This window comes from Perna viridis, chromosome 2 (genome assembly GCF_037379345.1).
Source record: "Perna viridis isolate PV_CMFRI_1.1 ecotype Kerala chromosome 2, ASM3737934v1, whole genome shotgun sequence".
Taxonomy (NCBI): domain Eukaryota; kingdom Metazoa; phylum Mollusca; class Bivalvia; order Mytilida; family Mytilidae; genus Perna; species Perna viridis.
The window spans coordinates 3,728,575-3,752,599 of NC_142446.1; the positions used below are offsets into that span (position 1 = coordinate 3,728,575).

Below are 24,025 nucleotides of genomic sequence, written 5' to 3' on the forward strand. Positions count from 1 at the left end.
AGATTGTGGCGTTATTTATGAAAACGAGAAATGGTATTTTGATAACCAGGAATTAGAAATTGTAGACAGGTTTAGTTATTTAGGAGTACTGTTATATAACACTGGTAAATACAATTTGTTACAGCAGAAACTTTCAGAGCAGGGCAGAAAGTCCGTTTTCGCCTTACGACGAAACACTAAGGATATGTTTCTGAACTATGTAACTCGGTTATTACTTTTTGACACCTATGTTAACAGTGTACTATCCTATGGTTGTGAAATATGGGGTGCACATAAGGCACCTGCTATAGAGCGAATTCATTTAAACTATTGTAAAAATGTTTTGAAAGTGAAAGGTTCTACGAATAATGTAATGGTATACTATGAGTTGGGGAGATTGCCTTTATTATACACTAGAAAATGTAGAATTTTCAAGTACTGGTTTAAGCTATTGTGTACCACAAACTGCATTTTGAAGAGTTGTTACACATTCCTATATGATGAGCTATTGAAACGTCCAAGCAATAAGCTAAACTTGTTGCATTTTGTTCAAAATGAACTCTACAGTATTGGTCTTGGTGATATCTGGTGTAACCAAAATTTTTTCACAGATAACAAAATCTGTAATGACTTTCTATTTTTGATCAAACAAAGACTATATGATTGTCAAAAGCAGTATTTTGACAGTTTGTTAAGTACTTCAAGTAAATGTTCTAATTATCAATATATTGTTCACAATTGTTGTCTGCAATTTTATCTTTCTAAACCATTACCAGATGTATATAAGAAATGTATTACACAATTAAGGCTTAGTAGCCATAATCTGGCTGTTGAGAGTGGTCGGTTTTCTGCAGTGCCTAGACAAAACAGATTATGTAAATTTTGTAAGGATGACATCGAGGATGAGATGCACTTTGTATTGAAATGTCCAGTATATCAGGGTTTCAGATCGTATTTTATTAAACCATATTATTGAAAAAAAAACATCAATGTTTAAGTTTATACAGTTAATGAGTTCTTGTAATATCAAAGAGTTATTGCATTTGGGTAAATTTATATTTCGTGCTATGAAGTTACGTTCTGATATGTTATAATTTTACACAGTACCTTCTGCTTACTAGTATCAGCTAAAAATTATTAGCACTTATGCATTATAGTGTAACCTATAGTTGTATATGACTTTGGTTAATAAAGATTATGTATATTACTCACCATCATAATAAAACAATGTTTAATCCCAGTTGTACGTCCTTTACCTGATAATTATCGAAACACATGTATTGTATTGTGACTCCATACTTACTAGTATCATAGTCCCTGTATTGTATAAGGATTTGTATAAATATACTATATCTATTTGTGAATTATGTGTCGTTTTCATTATCTGACATTTAAAAAATGTTAGATGATATATATATATATATATATATATATATATATATATATATATATATATATATATATATATATATATATATATATATATATATATATATATATATACAAATCCTTATACAATACAGGGACTATGATACTAGTAATATACTAAGTAAGCCCGAACGTTTCAGGATCAACTGTTCCGAAGATTAGTGTGACCCTTTTCCGATTTGGATTCGAAATTATAAGCCAACTTTGTAGGGGTGATAATTCAAGGGAACAGAGATTGTGAGGTTTGAGCTTGAGGTCGCAGAGAAACCAAATGATGCTCCTTATCACCTGACAGTTGATGTTATCGTAAGTTAGTTTTTAAAATGACAATTGGACAATACGAATAGGAAGAATTTGATCATTTACTAATTTTGGTCAGGCTCTTGTATAGTTATAATATTAATAGATTATAGATACTACTACTACTAGAGGATCGATCCATGAGCAAATTATGTCAAACTGTAATGTATACGATATATAGATCTAGCTGCCATTATCCCATCGACTCCAAATTATTTCTTTACAAACAACGCAAGAGCTTGTACCCATAATTTAAAGAATGATAAGTGACTCATTTCATGTAGTCTGAGGACCATACAAACGTCTACGTCTGGTTCCCATTTTTCACCACCCTCTTTTTGGCTTAATATGAGGCAGGCGTAATCTGTAAGAGGGAAAGTTGAATGTATTGTACTAAAAAAAAAATAATGCCTTTTACAGTTTTTTAACTAGGATTTATTTTCATAATTTTACGAAACCTTAAGACATGAGCTATTAACATTTAATGTTGTTTAAGATACGAAACTTAAATAGGTCCTTGCTTTAAAACAACTCCTGGTCTAAAAGCATAAAGACTCGTCTTCATTATCTTGGTTTTGCATATTTGACTTCTTTTAATACTAATTTTAAGTTACTTGTGACTCACATTAAATTCATGATATTTTTACTCAAGACCAAAATGCCTGTGGGGAAATAATCATTAAATTAGTAATGAATACTGGGAACAAAGAAGTGTTAAATTTGTATCATCATTTATTCAGAACTTATCTGAAATAAGGAGGTCTATTATGTCTTGTGAGTTGTCTATGATATTTTTATTTGTATTCCCCCCTTTTTTCATGTTTTTAATGGTACATTGATCTTAATGGTTCTACCTTGTAGGTTAACATTAACACATGTTTCTGCACAACTACTGTAGTATTATTTGTAAATTGTATTTCACACATATGGATCTGAACCAGTTATGGTAATTGTGTTTGAACCAATAAATATTTAGTACACTTAGTATTATAAAACATTTATAAACATAAGCTCTGTTGAGCTTATAAAATCAACTATAAATTTTAACATAAGCTAACAGTACAGACATACATGTACAATGACATAAGACATTATCATAGAGACTATTGAAAATATTCAATTCATTTTAAAAAGCATTACATCTACTTTGTAGATTCTACAGTAATATTATAAAAAATATAACTTTTACATTATAAAAAGGAAGTACATCTGCATTTGTTGCCATCCCATGTATTGATAAGTTTTACTAATTGACTATAGTTTCTTTCCAATTGAAAATGATTTGTTAACTCATTCCAAGTTTTGCTGCAAAATATCTAAATGATTTTTAACTATATTTTGTTGTTCAAACATTTTATGTTCAAACATTTGGAATGTCACCTGTTTGGTCATATCTAAAAGAATAATTATCTTTTTTAGCATTTATCAGACTTAGTCTTTGTAAATACACTGGACTTTGCTTGTTGATTATTTTGAAATTTTCAATTCCAATAGATCTTAAGCGTCTGACTTTTAGTGTTAGTAATTTAGATTTTTCTAATAAATGTTCATAAGAAAGATCATAATTTTGGTATAGAAATCTCAGAGCCCTTTTTTAAATCTTTTCTATATATTCTCTTTGTATTTTTTTCACTGTAAAAATGCCTTGTAATAGGACAATAATTAAAATTTGATAATGTAAAAGAGTAATACACAGATAACAATCTAATTTATTAAGATATCTACCTATTTTTTTAAAATACATTCAGTTAGTTGCCTTGATGTCTTTTCACATATTTCAGAAACGTTTTTATCAAAGTTTAATTGATAGTCTATGGTGATCTCAAAGTGATGAGACAGTGTTGGTTTCTTTAGGGGAATATGTTTATCAATAACTTTCTAAATGATTGTAAGCAAAATCTTTGATATCAAAATTTTTGAAATCGAAGATGTCCAGACCTGGGGTAATTAAAAAAGATGTAACTGTAATAAACTGTAATTTAATTAAATTTTTGAAGTAATTTAATGCAATGTATAATTGAATGTTAGGGTTTTAACACCCGAGCGGCAATATTTCAGCTATATTCAGGCGATAATGTGTAATTCAGCATATTTTTAATTACATGTTATTGAATGTAATGCATTGCTTTCAGTGATTTTTCTAGCGCTTGTCATTTTTGTCATTGACGAAAGACTTTTCACAAAAACTTTTCAAAAATAATTTTGAAATTACAAACAACATTAAGAGCTGTAAGCCCAATATTGGTTCAAGACGCAAAAGTGACAATTTTATTACCCCAAGCTAATTACATCTCTCAACAGATGTCAAAATTTTGTGTAAACAATAACTTAATTCGCCAATTACACTAATCAGGCACATGGAGTAATGTCCAGTCGAACGTGACTTTAAGGTCTATAAAGTTCAAATGCTGGTACAAAATTTCTGCTGGGAAAATTCCTTTACTTCTTGTTAACTTTGTATCAAAATGACATAAAAATTTATTTATCATTTATTTTTGTACATCAAACTTGAGTGTAACCAAATGTGTGTAATTTTGTCACTACCCCGGTGTCACTATATTTTGTAATCATTAACTAGATCTGGATCTCAAAAGTGCTAAAAATAGAATCTTATGAGGCAACACATGAAATACCTATTTGAAAATATTTTAACCAGCCCAATGCATGTAATACTGGTGCGTGTTAAGACAGTTCATATCTACATTTGTTGTATATCTGTACTGTACTAGATGTATTTTTGTGTTACTAGAAAGGGTGGTCATGCAGAAAACTGCATTTTTTTTATATTAAAGACATTTAAAATTATGCCAGGGATGTATGTCCCTGGTTAAAGTCCTCATTTTCTCATGCGAAAGTGACTAAAGCTTTCAAAATCCTGATAAAAGAACCTGACTTTCAATATTTTAGCATGTAATTCAATTACTTGCAATTACAGTGTGTCAGGTCCTTAAAAGATGGTACTTGTGTCATTTAAACCTTAAAACCTTTAATAAGTTTGATTATCATTATATCGTATTGTGTAAAAAAATTCATCAAGTTAAAATATAGACAAGTGCATCAAATTCTTAATATGTATAGGTTTTATTACCAACACATACTTTTTATTTGTGAACATTTCACAATTAGATACAGGTAAAAAATATAATCACTGTATAGCTTCATTTTGAATTCAGACAATTTCAAGTCAGCATGAATTCTAATGTTCTGGATAGTTTTTATCTACCAAAAGAGAAATCTGGAAATTTTAAGGCAGAATGTCTTCATTGTTCTTCCATAAGAAGTGAAAGTCTGTAAGTTACATCCAATTTTGTCACCCATATGAGGGTAAGTGAAATATTGCAGTACTGTTATTGGCTCAAAGTTATTTTCTTACAGAAAATTTCTTTATTATTGCTTAATTTGAAAATACATGTATATCATAAAAACTCAAAACATTTTATTAGCTATTTATATTAATTTCTTGTAATTAAATATTCAAACATTTTGAACGAAAAATTAACATCATTAAGAATCAAGGACTTGAATGAGCAGAGACTCTTAAGCCTTTCAAAACCAGCAATGAGTTCCTTGTGTACTCCAGTGTTTTCTGTTGACTTTTTTTCCATTGCAGAGAAGGTATTAAGGTTCTCTATTTAACAAGACATGACCATATGATGATAAAATATAACATTGTCATTTAAAATTTATCTTGAAATTGGTCTGACTATAAATTGTAACTATCAGATTTCTGTATACTGGTAAATGTATTTCATTTTTTACTTATTTATTAGGATGCAAAAGTAATTGAAAAGTAATTACATTACCTTTACTTTTCAAATTTTGTGTAATAGTAATTGTAATTTAATTGAAGAATTTGGCAAGTAATTGGATGTAATTAATTACTTTTGCATGTAATTGACCCCAGGTCTGATGATGTCAATATTGTTGAAGAGGTCCTAATTTTTCAGCAGATAACATTTTGTAGTTTAGATCTCCTAAAACTATGATATCGTCACATTTCATTGATTCTTTGTCTAAAGTGCCAGTAAGGTCTTTGCTAAATTTTACATCAGATAAGGATGGGGTTGTAATCATCGCATATTAGAAACTTTTTATTTTTAAAATTTATTTCTGTAAATATGGATCCCGCTACTTCACATTCACATTTTTGACTTTCAATGGCTTACTAGATTTGATCTAACATAGACTAACAATCCACCTCCAAGTTTTTCTCATTGATTACCTGTCGAAATAGAGCCTTTTGTTTAAAATGAAAAAGTGGCAAAAATGGATTCCCCTAGTGAAAGAGTAATCAAGGGAACCAAGGTTATAGCGGTAAACAAAAGAATGCAATCCAGGGACAAAGACCAGCCATGGAAAACAGACATACACAACAAAGAACATAAAGTAACTAAAATCATACATACAAATTAACAAAAGCAAATGAGCAACTTGGACTCCACTAAAAACTGGGAGCATGGACCAGGTGCACCGGTAGGGTAAGTGTTCCCCTGCTTTTCTAGAAACACCTGCCAAGTTGCTCATAAAAGTCAAGTCTGGGGTAGACAAACGAGGAAAGGAAAACTATGAACTCTTGAATAAATCAGTTTTCATGGTGCAGATGGATACACCATATAGATCTAAGAGTTCATAATGACGACCATAAAACTTCTGTAGTGAAGTAGAAACCCTAATATGCTTTCGTCTTTGCACACATGTATTTCAAAATGTCTTTTATCTCTAGTCATCTAAATATTGAGTTGTGTTAATTATTTAGTCAACTTCATTAAACAAGCGACAAATACAATTTCCTATGAAGGCATATTCAGGAGTATGAGAAAAAATACTATTAAGTGATGAAAATGATCTCCCAACTCTTAAGTACAAAATAGATGTTTGATTAAAGAGACCTCTATTACAGGCCCATGTGGAGAATAAAATTACACTAACAAGATGCCCAGGCCCAGGGCTTGTCTTTTTAACAATAAGTCAGGGCCTAGTCTAGAGGGAGAAATGAGCCATATCTTCTCCTTATTTATGCTCACTTCTCAAATTTGTTTTTGACAGGGAGAAGTTTTTCGAATAGATTACATTTGTACAGACAAAAATGTCAATATCACTATTTTTCAGACAGAGTTTACTAAAACATTAGATAAGGCTCTGCAGCATTATCCATAATTTACAATTTACCCTTTCAGTACCACATCAATTTGGCATTTATTACCATAAGTACACATGAAATATTGCTGTCAGTTAATTAAATTAAGTTTGCTGACATTTTAATATTTTCTCTCTCTCTGTGCTTCTTTTGTTTTTCACTAGTAGTACTTGTTGGTAAAGTTAATATTTCTGATTCAACCCAATACTTACACAAAATTGTAATATGTATTGAAGGCCCAACAAAGACTTTTCTGGAAAAAATCGTGAAAAATTCCTGATGCAAAGAATATAATGCCAATTCCTCTCAATTGTAATCAATTATTAATATTCCATGCAAATTTTTTCATTTTCATTTTCATTTCTTGTATCTGTTAATGACATTAATGTCTTTAAATTCAAACTGCGTGGAGAGAAACATGAAGTGAATTTCTCTTATTTAACCGGTAGAAAACTGAACTTAAAACGGCAATTAACCAGTTTTTGGTGCTGTTTCTAAATGATGAAATAAATGCACAATATAATATTTACATGCTGTAAACAAAATCAGAAGAGTATGAAAGCTTAGGTTTATATTTTTTCAATCTGCTTTGAATATTCAGGAAAGTAAAGCTAATAATTATTTTATCATTAAGTGTTAAATAGCCCAAACTATTTAATTACTGCAAAGTGGTGCAAATGTTAATTTTCTGAACTTCTAAAAATGATAAAGCAAAAAAGTCACACAAATGTGTAGTTACCAACTAAGTTTAAATTATATAAACATCCTCCGCTCAGCAGATATACATTGTATAGCTCTCTTTGTCTATAACAAATACACACTTACATGTACATGTATGCATGACCTTATTGCAAATTAACAAACTATGAAGGGGCTAATACTCCTGCTGCATCATGTGTGTTATATTTTTCTCAATACTTAAAAATTCAGCTAGCTGATATACATGTTGTTGAGAGAACACGATAAGCACCTTGAAATAATACATGTATGAGGCAGATGCTACCTGAAAACACTCAAGAAGAAACTTAGCAAGTTGGGAACAATCCCTGAAGTTAGGGGTTAACCTAAACTACTTCTACCATTGTCAGTCTCTTACTCATAAGGAAATTAGACACTTTGGAAAATATCTTTTTTTTAGTTAAAAGTTGTTAAAATGATTGTATATGATATATCATTTCTAAAGAAGGTATATTGCCTACTAAGTGTTGTGTCAGTTATCAACTTAAACATAAAATGTGTTTAGATAGACATCACTTGGCTATACCAACCCTTTTTTTTTGAGTCAGTTAAAAATGTCTACAATCATGCTTTTTGATTTTATCATTACAGTTATTGTTTGACATAGTTCAACCATTTGTTATGAAGCACATTATACCACTATTTTGATGGAACGAATTTTGTAGAACTCAAGGAGTATTGGGAGATGGACAACTTAAAATCTCACCAGTGGGTTGATATTAGTACATACATGTAGCAATCGTCTAATACATGTAATGTCATCTAGTAATGGTCTTTTATATCAATAATGAATATATGAAAATAAAAAAAAAGCAAATAAAAAATGTTGATGGAAATGTCCTTACTGGTGGCCAACCTTCTGTTTGATGGTTTGTTTCTACATTAGATATTCCACTTTTATTTGCAGCATAATGGAGTATATTCAGCACTTGAGATACAGTTTAAGGATTATATTTATTGTCTGTGCCAATCTGATTGGTATACCAGCATACATTGTTTACTGTTTACTGATACTGTACCCTCTGAAGAGATACCAACCAGACTTTTATTGGAGGGAGGTTGAACCACGACTGTTTAGATGGCTTTTAGGAATGGTAACTAGTTGGCTTTACTCAGGAGGGTATAAAAGTAAGTTCTTAGGTTTCTTTATGATCATGATGTATATTTGACAATTATACCTCATCAATCCAAGGAAATGGGCATGTAAGAATCTGTCTGTTTGTCTGTCTATCAGTATCTCTCCACAAATCTTGTAATTTTGTAGCTGAATGATTGCAGTGATTACAAATGTAAAAATAAAACTGGATACATACATGTATATTTGTAGCTTGAGAAAGAAAAAATGCAAAATTTCAAAAAGAAATTTTATAGATAAATAAACAAAATCATTTTGACCTTTTTTTCTCTCCATTGACTCCAATGTTTAAAAAATGTAGCATGGTGCATTCAGTTTACTGTAGCACTGTGTGTATGACACACTCCTTAGCAGTATATAGGCATATGATAGATTGAGTGGAGTTATCTATGTATGACAGCTGGTTTTTTTTTCATTGCCTGTAGTTATAGAATCAGGGGATGATTTATCCAGTTTAATGAAGGAGGAATCTCTTGTATTAGTAAATCACCAGTCTACATCAGATGTTCCTGTTATCATGAGCAGTATATATCCAAAAGGTCATGCTTGTGGTACTGTCACTTGGATAATGGACTATATCTTCAAATTCAGCAACTTTGGATGGGTCTCATACTTCCATCAAGATTTTTTCATAGCACAGGTACTGTTTGGTAGAATATTTTTGAGTAATTAATGTATAGCAGTAAATAATTTTGATACAATGTAGTACTGTTTGTAAAAAAATTATGGCCATGTTGTCATTCACATATTTGATGTTTGGTTTCAGTAAGTAGAGTATTAGTTACTAAGTAAGGTTGGTATTTGAGGTTGTGACCTTCCAGATAGAATGAGATTATGACCATCCTTCCAGGTAGAATGAGGTTGTGACCTTCCAGATAGAATGAGGTTGTGACCATCCTTCCAGATAGAATGAGGTTGTGACCTTCCAGATAGAATGAGGTTGTGTCCATCCTTCCAGATAGAATGAGGTTGTGACCATCCTTCCAGATAGAATGAGGTTGTGACCTTCCAGATAGAATGAAGTTGTGACCATCCTTCCAGATAGAATGAGGTTGTGACCTTCCAGATAGAATGAGGTGGTGACCTTCCAGATAGAATGAGGTTGTTTCCATCTTTCCAGATAGAATGAGGTTGTGACCATCCTTCCAGATAGAATGAGGTTGTGACCTTTCAGATAGAATGGCCAAAAATAATCATTTTAAGTTGCTTATTTTTTTACCAATTTAAATGAGACTACTGTAAGTTTTAATGTTTTTGTATTAGTCAGGAGAAGTTGAAGGGTTTTAAGTTTTGTCAGTCTGCATTATTCAGTTGTCCAGACTTTTTTGGGAAGTGATTTGAGATACTGACTTGATAATTGGTTTGAAGTTAGATCTGAATAAGATAAAGTTTCAGTTTTATCAGATTATATTTGGTGTAGTAAAATGTATGGCCCCTGGACCTTTTTATAAGATTTTCAGTTGTCTAGACTATTTTTTGGAAACGTTTTAAGAAATTGACTAAGTATTGTATCGCAGTTAAATGTAGATGAGTTACTAAGTTTTAATTTTGGTTTACCGGCTATCAGATAATTGCCCTCAACTGCAATGTGATGTAGGGACCTAATAATGGTCAGTATCCTTGTGTGAATATGTTTCTGGTTGTCCTAGTAATTTGAGAATTCAGCACCTCTGAGTCAGATTTCATTAAAGTTACGAGAGAAAGTATTTATTGGTTAGTAAAAATTAATTCTCGTTAACTTGGATAATAATTATTTTTATACAACTGCAAAATATTTAGTGCCATATAATGGTATTATGCTATCGCCGTTGTCTGCGTTGTCAATAACTTGAGTATAAGTATATGAATCTGTATAAAATTATATCTCACAATGCCATACTGCAAAAGGAAGGCTGGGATTTATTTTGGGAGTTGTCACTTGAGCCGTTTAGGAAATAGGGGCCAGAAAAAAGTATTTTCATGACATCTGGACAATACATGTACCTTGACTGTAAGTAAATGTTTTTTTTTTTAAATTGAAGCATAATCTGTCGTACCATGATAGGAAGAATGGCATTCATTTTGGGGGATACGACTTGAACCACTTAAGAATTAGGGGCCAAAAAAGGGTCAGAAAGAAGCATTTTCATGATATTTGAACAATAGCTTGACTGTTAATGAGTCTCTTTGAAATTGCTCCATAAGTTTAAGAAGCCATGATGACTCATGTTGCAAATCGACGAACTTAATCTATGGATTAGAATGCAACTTATGCAGTCAAGTATATGGTGAAACACAAGAACAATTTAACAAATGTATGTGTGGTCATCATTCAGGAATTAATACCAACAAATTCCAGACAGTTTATAAACATTTTAATCAATAACATCATTCAATCCTCTCTTGAAAGAAATTAACATCCAATGAACAGTCCTGTCCTAAGTAAAAGCTGTCATAGGGAAAGAGAGGAATACTGGATATGCAGATTAGGTACTGCAATACATTATGGGTGCAATGACAACATCAAAAGTATAGGGAACCTTTCAAGCCAATATAACAATGTGATGAATTTATTTGACAAAAATTCAAGATGGAAAAGGAGTCATGGCCATCACCACTATATGTCACTTAAGATGCTTGATGTATTCATAGATGGTCTCCCTTCTTTCATACAAAAACCTCTTGGACTTCCTCACATTTGAACTAAACTCTATTCTATACCTCTCACTTTAATTCACTAACCTTACAAAACAAGTCTTGACACTCCTGTTTCTGAACCTACCTCATCATTATACAGACTTGTAGCCATCATTGTAGATATTGGTTTACACTGACTCTTTGAACCAGTTTGTGTTAAATGTATAGATGGAATTAATTTGGCCAACATCCTGCATCACCAAAAAACACCACAAACAAAATTCTCCCTTATTTCAAAGACAAATCAATACCATTTTTTTCACATTACTATACTTCACCTATTTTCAAGTATAAAAGGCTGTTGCAGGATTTTGAGATTGAGGACTAAGGCTTAGCCACCTAACTGTTCTTGCAAGCTTTCCATTTAAATACGGTTCTTCGGTCACATCATTACGGAAGATTTATTCATCATAGAATATGAATCTCTCCTTAAGGTCCATTCTAAAGGTCCCAAGTATAGTGAACCATACTCCATGAATTGGAATTATAACTTTGAAATTCTTTTGGATGCTGTGAAGGACTATGCAAGAAAATAGACAGAACTAGAACAAGAAGACATTGATTCATTGTCAGAGTGGGTTGTCTATGAGGTCTTTAATTTTAAAACATATGAAAGTTTTAAGTAGGTCAATGAGTGTCAATACTACGTCAGTTTTCAAAGACTCTGATGTAGCAAAAACATTGTCTACTCTACATGACAAATATGTTGTTGTACTAGTAGACAAAGCTCAAAACAACGTTATTTTTTTCTGCAAATCTCATTACATTCAATGTTTATTATCAGAGGTAGATGTAGAAAATAATAACCACACTCTCCAAAGAAGAGATAGTGGAAAACCTTAAATCTGTGCTGTCCCCTTTTGGTCTATCTACCGCCTTAGTACTAGATTCCTAAACTCCACAAGAATCCATACAAACAATGCTACATAGCTGGATCTGCAAAATTTACTACCATACTGCTTTCAAAACTTTTAACTTCTACACTCACATCTGTCAAAGAGGTCTCCAGTCCTACCATGTTACTCCCTTAGTGGTATTAATTCAATGTGGATTCTGAAAAATTTGAAAGATCTTCTGCACCCTCATCTCAAGATTATAATCAGATTTTATTTCCCATACTCAGTAAAAATTCAGACTCAAAAACATTTTACATTGTTGTTACTCCAAAAAAGACGGTACACCTAGACACAAATATGTAGTACTTGGTCGAAAGAACTTTGTAAAAAACGATGCCAAATCATCTTACAAATATACTGAAAAAGGTGTTTTTTAAAATGCTGGAATTTTTTTATTGACAACAAATTTGTCTAGTATGGTGAATGTGTTTTCAACAAATGGTCGGCATTCTAATGGGAACAAATTGTGCAACTCTACTCACTGATCTACACTTTTCCTTCACTACTGACTTTATTGCTGATCTGATCCAAGAGAAGGAACATTGTTTAGCCAGATCCTTTGATCCTAGTTTCCACTATATACATGTAGATGACATATTATTGTTTAACAATCCTAGTTTCGGGGATTTTATACATTGATTTGCATCTACCCCAAAGAACTTGAGATAAAGTATACTACAGACACTGTGAAGTCAGCCTCATATCTTGACCTACACTTAGAGATCGATTGTAAAGGAAAACTATTGACCAAACTATATGTTAAATTCCATTACTTTTCATTCCATATTGTAAACTTTTTTTTCATCTGTGGCAACATCCCTTCAGCACCTGTGTATGGAATTTTCATATCACAACTCATATGTTATGCCAGAGCTTGTCGTAACTACTCAGACTTTTTGCACTGCACTGGACTTCTTACATTTAGGCTTCTGGAATGGTGCTTATGATCCATGCTTCCAATTTTTAGAGGAGTCCAATTAGCTCATTTACTTTTACGTATTATTTTGGTTATTTTATGTTCTTTGTTGTGTGTGTGGTCTTTGTCCCTGGATTTCCTACCTTTGATTTCTGCTAGAATTTTGGTTCCCTTGATTACTCTTGCTGTAACACAGAAGGCAGACTGGGATTTATTTTGGGGGTAATGACTTGAACTGCTTAGGAATTAGAGGCTATAAAGGAGTCAGAAATAAGCAAAATTGTAACATATAAAGTGCCATACCTCCACAGGAAGGCTGGGATTTATATTTAGGGGTTGTGAGTGGAACTATTCAAAATGAGAGGCCAAAAAGTGTCACTTTGATTCTGGTCATACTTGCCCTAACTGTTTAAGATTTCAACCTGCAGTTGTATCAAGCTGTGCTCTGCATTTTTTTTCATTCATTTCACAGGTATTTATTGATACTCATATCCAGGGGTAGTATTTACTCATTCTCATATCTATGGGTAGTATTTATTTGTTCTCATTTCCAGGGATAGTATTTATTTATTTGATCATTTCGAGGGATAGTATTTATTTGTTTTCATTTCCAGGGATAGTATTTATTTGTTTTCATTTCCAGGGATATTATTTATTTATTAGATCATTTTCAGGGATAGTATTTGTTAATTAGATCATTTCCAGGGGTAGCATTTATTTATTAGATCATTTCCTTGGAAAGTATTTATTTATTAGATCATTTTCAGGAATAGTATTAATTTATTTTCACTTCCAGGGATATTCTTTATTTATTTTCATTTTCATGAATAGTATTAATTTATTAGATCCTTTCCAGGGGTAGTATTTGTTTATTAGGTTATTTCCAGGGGTAGTATTTATTTATTTTCATTTCCAGGAATAGTATTTATTCATTCTCATTTCCATGGGTAGTATTTATTCATTCTCATTTTCAGGAATAATCACTAGAGGGATTATGTTTCAATTTTGTAGGATTGTTAGCTACGTTGATCATACTGCACCATATTTTCATTTCTAAATAATATTTGAGGATTTTTTATTAGGGGTAGTAGTAATAGTAATTATTGATTAAATTGTTGGGAGAGGTAATTATTGATTAAATTGTTGGGAGAGGTAATTATTTATTAAATTGTTGGGAGAGGTAATTATTGATTATTATTAACAGGGAAAAGAAGGCCGAGATAAGGAGTTAATCAGATTAAAGGAACACTTGAGAACATCTTATTTACCAACTGGTAAAAAATGGATTATAGTTTTCCCTGAGGGTGGATTTCTTTACAAACGTAGAGTCAGTAGTCAACAGTAAGTCTATCAGAGCATTTTTCTTTAACTTCATCTTTTAGGGAAGGATTTGCTTGAAAAATGAAAATATTTAACTGTAACAGGCCATTATTTCAGAATATTTTTCTAGGTATTCTAATCATTTCACAATGTACCTAAGGATTGGACTGTTTAATTATCAGGGGAGGAGGGGGATATTCTGAATAACTTTTCTTGTATTCAACATATGGAATATAATAATCTGCTCCACAATCTCTTGAGATCTGTATGAAACTGTATACAGTTGGGATAATTCAAAGATGTCAAAATCCAAAAACATGGCCTGAACACAGGAAACAAAGATGATCTATATACATGTACATAATGTAGCAAATTCAATAAAACAGATTACACATAAAAAGTGAACAGAAGCAAAACAAGAGGTCAAACAAAAAACTAAAGTACTAGCAATATGAACTCCTACAAAAAATGGGAGTGCTCTGGAAGGGTAAGCATTCCCTGCTTTTCCTGCTTTTCCTGCAGCACCCATCATATTGAGTATAATCTGATGATAGTCTAGAAACAATAAAACAGCTCCTTGACACAAGTCACACAAGTTCCTGTCAAAACCATTCACACTAAGGCAAAATCATTCAATTAAACAAAGTTTCATGATAATTTTAATTAAGATGATAAAAAATTGCCTAAAACATGGGACAATACCAGTTAAAAATACCAGGATTTGATCTTGAACTTGATATAACATAGCAATATATCATGCAATTAAAATTAACATCATACCAAAAATTTACTAGAAGATTTCAAAGGAAATGAAATGAGATTTATAAATGTAATTGAAAACCTTTGTGAATGACATTATCTGTCTCCTTTGCCTACATCACTGCTGCTAGTCTGTATGTAGTCAGTCCAGTAATATAAGACTTTGATTTTAATTGAAGATATCTTGTATCATCTGTGAGATAGAAACTTCACATTGGTCAGTCAAATTGTTATGTCGACAATTTAAATAATTATTAAAATCTTATGTAATAAAAGGTCCAAAAAGGAGGACTTTAATTTGTAGTGTTTTAGATTAGTTTTAAAGTATTTGGTATGGATCATGTTTCATTTGCAGATCCATGGTGAGAAGGGAGCAATATTTTGTAAATATGTATACATGTATACATGTATGCATGGGTTCATGGATATGCTAATTCTAACAGTATATGTAGATTTTTTATTTTGAGCCTCTTTTCAAATTGCTTCACATTGGGTTCAGATGACTTAAGATTAAACATTGGGGTTGCTTTGATGTGCTGAATCTTACCATGTATTAAGCATTTTGATTTTGGTCCTTGTTGGATCTAAAATAAACAACACTAATTGGGTAAATGCTTTTTAAGTTATACCGCCACATTCATTTTTGGTTAATTATTTAACCACAGTTCTGTATTTTAAATTCAGAAATGTACCAGAATGTAATTGCCCCAATTGTTCAGGGTTCAACATCTGAGTAGGTATAAGGCTCATCAGAGCATGTTATCTGGATTATTACTGTATTTGTAGATATGCTAAAAAGAATAATTATCCAGTTTTGGAACATGTAACTTTACCACGGATAGGTTGTGTGAAAGTAATTACTGATACTTTGTATCACCAGGCTTTTGCAAATGGATATAAAAAAGGTATGTTATATGACGTATACATTCTCGAGCTTACCATATTACAGACATCCGTCAAGATTCTGACATACTCCAGAAAAGGAGAAAATTAGGGGTTCTTTATGAAAGAAATATATTAAAATTCCATTGTTGAACAATAAATTCCTTGTTACTATGTTAACATTCATAAATGATAATTTAAACTGCCTTCCGGTGGTCACTTTTTGAACACTAAGAAAAATTAGCAAGGGAAATGTTACAGTTAAAACCAATTCAATTTTTATTCACAAACTTTTTTTTGGCACCAGTTGATTGATGATTTAATAAAAGCAGGAAGTTGTATTCCTTTGAAATTATGATTACATGTACAAGTTTTTACAGGGTAGACTTATCCTTAACCGTTTTGGTGTGAAAATGGGTATAAAATTGGACCACATAAAAAAATAAATCTTTTTAGCTCACCTGGCCAAAGGCTATGTGAGCTTTTGCTATCACATCGTTGTCGTTAACAATTTTTCAGAACTCTTCTCCTCTGATACTACTTGACCAATTGGAACCAAACTTGGTTTGAATGTTTTTTGGGGTATCCTGCATAGAACTGATGTGGGAATTTCTGATCTGTTGAAAAACATGGCCACCATTACTAAAAATAGAACATAGGGGTCATACAGAAGTTTTTGGCATATATCTTGAAAACCGTTAGGTTTAGCTAAAATTTGACACAGATAAAAGTGTTTAGCATGATAAGATCTAACTGTTGTCAGATTTTTGTTATAATTCTTTAAGGTCTCACTAACCACTTCCAGGTCAAATGGCCACCCCCCTATGTAGTACCAAAAACACACTGCACCTAGACATATGCATTGTAAGTGCATTATTTTGTGTATTATGATTAAAAGTAGTCAAAATGAAGCTGAGAATGTGTACTTTGAAATCATATATGTAATTAACTACAAAAGTGTATGAATATTGTTTACATGTGTGAGTAATTAACCTCCATGCTGTCAGTTAGCAGAACAGGTAAATATGTGGATTTTCAGTATTATTTATTCAAGTAAATTTTGTGAAGAATTTCTACTATCATCGTACCATTAGCATAATGATTTTGGAAGCCTTATTTTCCAAGCTTCGCAACGGTATGCAACTTTAAGATGTCATTTGTCCTGGGAATTCACAGTGAGACTTTGAAAATTTCTTTTTTAACATGTAAAGTAATGGAAACGTTAGAAGTGGTTAGTGAGACCTAAGCCATGTTGGAGTTATTGCCCTTTTTCAACTTTTTTTTTGCTATTTTGAATGTTATTTCTTTCAAAAATCTTTTTCTTTGAAACTACTTGACCAACTGGAACCAAAGTGGGTATGAATGTTTCTTGAGGTATCCTGCATAGAACTGATGTGAGGATTTTTGATCCGTCGAAAAACATAGCCACTGTTACTAAAAATATACATTTGTTTTTTGCATATATCTCCAAAACCATTACATTTAGCTTAATTCAGCATGATGAGATCAATCTGTGGTCAAATTTTCATTCTAACCTGTTAAGCCATGTTGGAGTTATTGCCCTTTTTCAACATTTTTTTGCTATTTTTAATGTTGTTTCATTCAGAAATCTTCTCCTCTGACACTACATGACCAATCAAAAATAAACTTGGTATGAATGTTTCTTGGGCTGTCCTTCATAGAACTGATGTGGAGATTTTTGATCCATCAAAAAACATGGCCGCCTTTACTAAAAATAGAACATATGGGTTTAGTTTTTTGCATATATCTCCAACACCATTAGGTTTATCCAAATTCTTTCAATAGCTGAAATGATCCCTATTATTAGGACTACAAAAGTTTTCAGGGATAAAAGTTGTCAGATGACTCCTTGTAAGAGTTGTTGCCCTTGAAAGGGGAAAAATAAGTTTTTCTTTGTTTTTTTTAACAGTTTTCAGCCAATATCTTGAAAATTATGATAGATAGAAAGAAACTTTCAAAACTGATATGATCCTTATGATAAGTCCTACCATAGCCTTCAGAGTCAAAGTAGTTTGACAACTTCTTGTTAAATTTATTGCCCTTGAAAGGCAAAAATAACCAGGTGAGCGTTCCAGGCTCCTGGGAGCCTCTTGTTAGTTACAGGGATCCAAGGCAAAAGTCTTTGATTAGCACCTTGAAAGCAGAACTTTTTTTCACCTTTTGACTGAATTTGAAATTGTGTGGTATGTTGTGTCCAAACCAGTTGTTGTGTCCGTAATGAATTTGTAAGTCCCATTTAATAAGTGTGTCAATACTTATATTATGTCATGTCCACACTTGCCCATAATGAACAAAATTCAACATGCTGCACTCTACAAATCTCTTTGATAAATGTAGGTACAATTTGTTTAATCATAATTGATCCCAATGATGACCTACTGAATTCATTTTATCTTGTTTTACCAAATACATGGGGATTCTCAAGTGTCATAGTAATTTAAGATAGTTGTTGGCATGGCCTAAAAATACAGGGAAAAAAGTACAAAAATACACCACAGTTTATTTGACACCTTGTATATGAAGATAATGACAGTATTTGTTTTTCATAGATCATGGAAGGAAGTTGAAGTGGGTGATTGATATAACAATAGGTTATCCAGAGAGAGATCCACTTAGTTTTCCAGGAATGATGGCAGGGATATATCAACCTCGACACATACACGTTCATTCTAGAGCTTACCCTATTACAGACATCCCTCAAGATCCTGACAGACTCCAGTCTTGGCTGTATGAAAGATATACAGAAAAGGAGGAATTATTGAAACATTTCTATACAAACAAGAAATCCATGAACATAGCAGATCAACAAGAAAGACAACTACCTAGACTGCATCAACACATCGTTACAGTTGATATGGCAGAACTAGTTTTTATCCATATTTTTTATTTGGTTTCATCTTATGTTTTTTGGCACATTTTTTATCTGCCTTTATTTACATGCATTAGTTTAATGATAAGTATTTTAACAACCTAGTCTACTCATTAACACAGGTGCTTTGTTTGGATTTATGATAGTTATGATTGTTAAGCCTTTTTAATATGTAACTTATTCATTGATGTTTACAACTCCAGTTGTTATGTGATACAGAACCAAGTAAAAAAACCTATTGATATTTCTAACCGTACTTGTTTAATAGATTGACCGTAAATAATAATCCTACAACTTAAATGTTACCTGAAGGTCCATGTCTCATACATTTCAATCTTTATCAAATAGAGCACTCATGATCAATTTTGGAGTCCGACCAAAAATAAATATCTGACAAATATTCAATAGTAGATTATATAGGCATTACTAAGTATTCTCTTTTTTTTCAATTTGCTATAGACTTTCTAAGAGATCCTATACATTGATTGCAACATTTTCTTTGCAAGTTCAATAATCCAGGAGTTTACCAGGTAGATTAAATTATTACATAACCGACTAAAACAATTTATTTTCAAATATCTTGTTATGTGTAACAAATATAAAAAAAAAAATAATTAAATTTATTTATTCAAAACACAAATAGTTTCAGTTAGACTGTAAATCAGTTTGCACAAACCATTTTCTACATAGTAAGTGTAACTGTTATTGATGTTGTATTTGGAGTATAAGTTTAACTTGTGTCAAAGACTTTTTTTTATTGTCGTAGTGAATAAAATGTAACTAAAATGCAAACTATCAGCAAACCAAATTTCAAAATAATATTGCTTTCTTCAGCTATTGACTTCATACAGCTTTGATTTTGGTCTGAATTGTGTTATCACAAGTAAAAGCTAAGTGAACAAATACATTGTCATTCTGTCATTTTATATTAACTTAGTCATACATTGTATCACAATCTGTACTAACTTAAGACAAATTGTTGAGATTTGTTTTGTTACCTTTTGTTTCTTTAAGAAATCGCAAAGAAGTTTTTTTTTTAGGATTGCAGTCATATAATGGTATGATGCTGCCATTGTTTGTAGACACATGGTTTTCTTGGTACATTAGTATAACTTGAATATTAGTTGGTAGGTCCTAATAAAGTTTGACAACAACATCCTATACCACTAACAGAAGGTCGTTAACAATTTAGGGGGTTATGTTAAAGTACAAGACGTTCAAAGAAATGACTTCTTAGATTTATTGTTAGTTAGTATATGTCAGTGACTTCTTGGGAATGGTCTGATGGAGACCACTTAAGTTCTGACTTACAAAAGAATGTCAGGATTCCTAAAAGTAAGGAGCAAAAAACTTGTTAACTTGCCGTCAAATGACCTATCGCTTAAATTACGACTACTGTACTTACAGTTGGACACATAAATATGATAAAATTCTTACAGGTTATGTTTTAGTTCTTAGTCTTCTTTTTCATAAATATATTTGGATATTATCAATTCTATTGATTCCATACACACATAAGAAAAATCATTAGTAGATCATTCCAGGTCATCAATTTTATGTGTACAGGTGTACAATGTAAATACATGTAATATGACACTCTTGCGCTGCATAATCACATTTAATGCATTAAAAGGTAGAGTACAAGTGACTCCTTAGAATTGGTGTAATGTGACCACACAATACATGTATGGGAGGTATGCAAGTGACTCCTCAGAATTGTTGTAATGTGACCACACAATACATGTATGGGAGGTTTACAAGTGACTCCTTAGGATTGGTGTAATACATGTATAAGATGTATGTCGGTGACTTCCAAGGGTATAGTTTTACATGTGTTTGTTGTCAGATAAGATCAGCTTATAGCATTCTTACTTATGAGATATTTTTAAGAATAATTTTGTCTTTAATGACACAACAGGTTAAAATTGTTGATTTAACAATTTGCAGTTGTATAATTGTAACATAGCACATAATATATTATGATGTTGCTGTCCATTGACATTTGGTCCTTTGGTGCCCCTGAAATTTGGAGGTTGTACCACAAAGTGCCATACCAAAAGAAAGACAGGGATTAATTTTTAGGTTTTTTACTTAAACTGTTTAGGAATTAGGGACAATAAGGAGCGGGAAATGAGCATTTGCATTGGGTCTGGACTATAACTTGACTACAAGTGAATAGATGAAATTGTATTACAAGTTCTCATACCACAATTAGAAGGCTTGAAATGTTTGGGATTATGGGCCAAATTGATTATGGTCAAAATCTTATCCCTTGTCAAATATTTAATTGCAATCGACATTGAGAGTTGCATCAAGCTTAAATGGTGTGTCCATACCTAGGTAAATTATCAACAGAATTTAAAGTATTTTCTTGCAGCTTGTAAGTATTATCTTTTACTATTGTACTGTAATAATACTTACATTGTATTGATCCGACTGAAATAAGAATTTCTAATCTTGTATGAATGTAGAATCAGATTTTAAATGTTTTAATATTCTACTTGGTGATTCACTGATGCTTATGAGTTTCTCAATGCTTTGAATGTTTTTCTGTTTTTTTTTGTGTGTGCAGTTTATGCCCAATAAAAGTAAATTTTAGAATCTCTTATTGGACTGCATTATGTTTATGAACCTCATTTTTAGAATTTGAAAAACAGAAATTATTTAACTTTTATCTAGTATTACATTGTATTGTTACTTAACTTGCCCACTTTAAATAAAGCTTATTTGATTTGACTTGATTTGACCTATCAAATATTTTTTTTCAATAAATGTTTTGTTGTAATTAACGTAATTGGTTGTGAGCAACAACTCTGATGACCTAGCTGTAGTATGGCTGCCCTACTGCCACCTTCAAAGGTTACTCTGATGACCTACCTATAGACAAGCTGCCCTACTGCCATCTTCAAAGGTTACTCTGATGACCTAGCTGTAGTATGGCTGCCCTACTGCCACCTTCAAAGGTTACTCTGATGACCTACCTATAGACAAGCTGCCCTACTGCCATCTTCAAAGGTTACTCTGATGACCTAGCTGTAGTATGGCTGCCCTACTGCCACCTTCAAAGGTTACTCTGATGACAGCTGTAGAAAGGCAGCCCTACTGCCACCTTCAAAGGTTACTCTGATGACCTAGCTGTAGAAAGGCTGCCATACTGCTACCTTCAAAGGTTACTCTGATGACCTACCTATAGAAAGACTGCTCTACTGCCATCTTCAAAGGTTACTCTGATGACCTAGCTGTAGAAAGGCTGCCCTACGGCTACCTTCAAAGGTTACTCTAATGACCTACCTATAGACAGGCTGCCATACTGCTACCTTCAAAGGTTACTCTGATGACCTACCTATAGACAGGCTGCCCTTCTGCCATCTTCAAAGGTTACTCTGATGACCTAGCTGTAGAAAGGCTGCCCTACTGCTACCTTCAAAGGTTACTCTGATGACCTACCTGTAGACAGGCTGCCCTACTGCCATCTTCAAAGGTTACTCTGATGACCTAGCTGTAGAAAGGCTGCCCTACTGCTACCTTCAAAGGTTACTCTGATGACCTACCTATAGAAAGGCTGCCCTACTGCCATCTTCAAAGGTTACTCTGATGACCTAGCTGTAGAAAGGCTGCCCTACTGCCACCTACAAAGGTTACTCTGATGACAGCTGTAGAAAGGCTGCCCTACTGCCATCTTCAAAGGTTACTCTGATGACCTGGCTGTAGAAAGGCTGCCCTACTGCCACTTTCAAAGGTTACTCTGATGACAGGTGTAGAAAGGCAGCCCTACTGCTACCTTAACTGACTTATTGGTGTATTAACAAATGCAATATGAATAAAGTTACAATCAAGACAGAACTAAGGATACCAAATTCATTGACCTAAACTGACCAGATTTGATTTTAGGACAGGTTTTACAATGAAAGTAACATTGTGCCAGATTATATATATGCTCCAATGTATCAAAATAATATTTATTGTACTAGTTGCCAGTTGGTTATGATTGAACATATTTAATAAAAATATATAATTTTTTTTTTTTTTAAATAATGGTGGTTATTTATGTCTAAAATAAAACTTTTATGTTACTTAGTTGTTGCTTGATTGTGTTGTAAACAGCTGTGGGTTTCTGACAATGTAGACTGCTGTTCGGTTTTCATAGGTAACAAAGAAACTGTCTTATAGAAGTATGGAATTCCACAGACATTTTGTTCATATGCATTAACCAAGTCAATATCAATTTTAAGATTAATTGCTTCATGACAAGATATTAATAAACATCAATCAGAATAAGGGACCACAATGAGCATTTTGAATGATATATTTTAATTGTTTAATTCTTGCCATTTTGCTGGCTTTTAGTGTAAATGAGGTGGGGTATAACATGATGACAGATTGTAACAGTACTAAACAGAGATCTACTTAATACATGGTAAGCTTAATAACTCTGAAGAAATCTGTAATATCAAAATAACAGGACCAAGTCATTACTAGACACTGGCTGATGTCTGATTCTGTGTCACCAACACAAATTGTCAGCAAATATATATCTTCAATATATGCATAAACTAAGCAACTTAAATAACTATATTGTAGGGCACTGACAAATTATCTGAAGTACACCAACACTCGTGAAATGATCAACTATAATCAAGCAGAACTGAAACGTAGAGACTGTTCCAAACCCCTAGTGCCATGTCATCACTGGTGATCTGAACATTTTTCAAATTAGAATAAAAAGTGATAGTTCTTAGAACCGCAATAAGTAAACTGGTACCATATAATTTTAAAATCATAATGGACTGGCGTGGATAAAGAGAGGGAAAATTAGGAACCAGAAGTTGACTCGCTGACAGATTGGGTAATAGCTGTTCAGCGGTAGTATTAGCAGTTAGGTGGTAATAGGAGTTATGTGGTAAAGCAGAAAGGTGGTAATAGTTGACCAAGTTATGTGATAAAAGCAGTTAAGTGGTAAAAACAGGTG

General features: G+C 32.3%; 1 protein-coding gene across 1 annotated transcript; it reads left to right on the plus strand.

The window, feature by feature from the left end:
• The first annotated feature begins 1,484 nt into the window (after window positions 1-1,484).
• LOC148623334 (acyl-CoA:lysophosphatidylglycerol acyltransferase 1-like) lies at window positions 1,485-23,129 on the plus strand. Its single transcript, XM_088565115.1, has 6 exons — window positions 1,485-1,713; window positions 8,490-8,710; window positions 9,143-9,357; window positions 14,410-14,546; window positions 16,071-16,189; window positions 18,737-23,129. The coding sequence occupies exons 1-6, from the start codon at window positions 1,706-1,708 to the stop codon at window positions 19,159-19,161; spliced, it is 1,125 nt and encodes a 374-aa protein (XP_088421241.1). The 5' UTR covers window positions 1,485-1,705; the 3' UTR covers window positions 19,162-23,129.
• The last annotated feature ends 896 nt before the right edge of the window (window positions 23,130-24,025 follow it).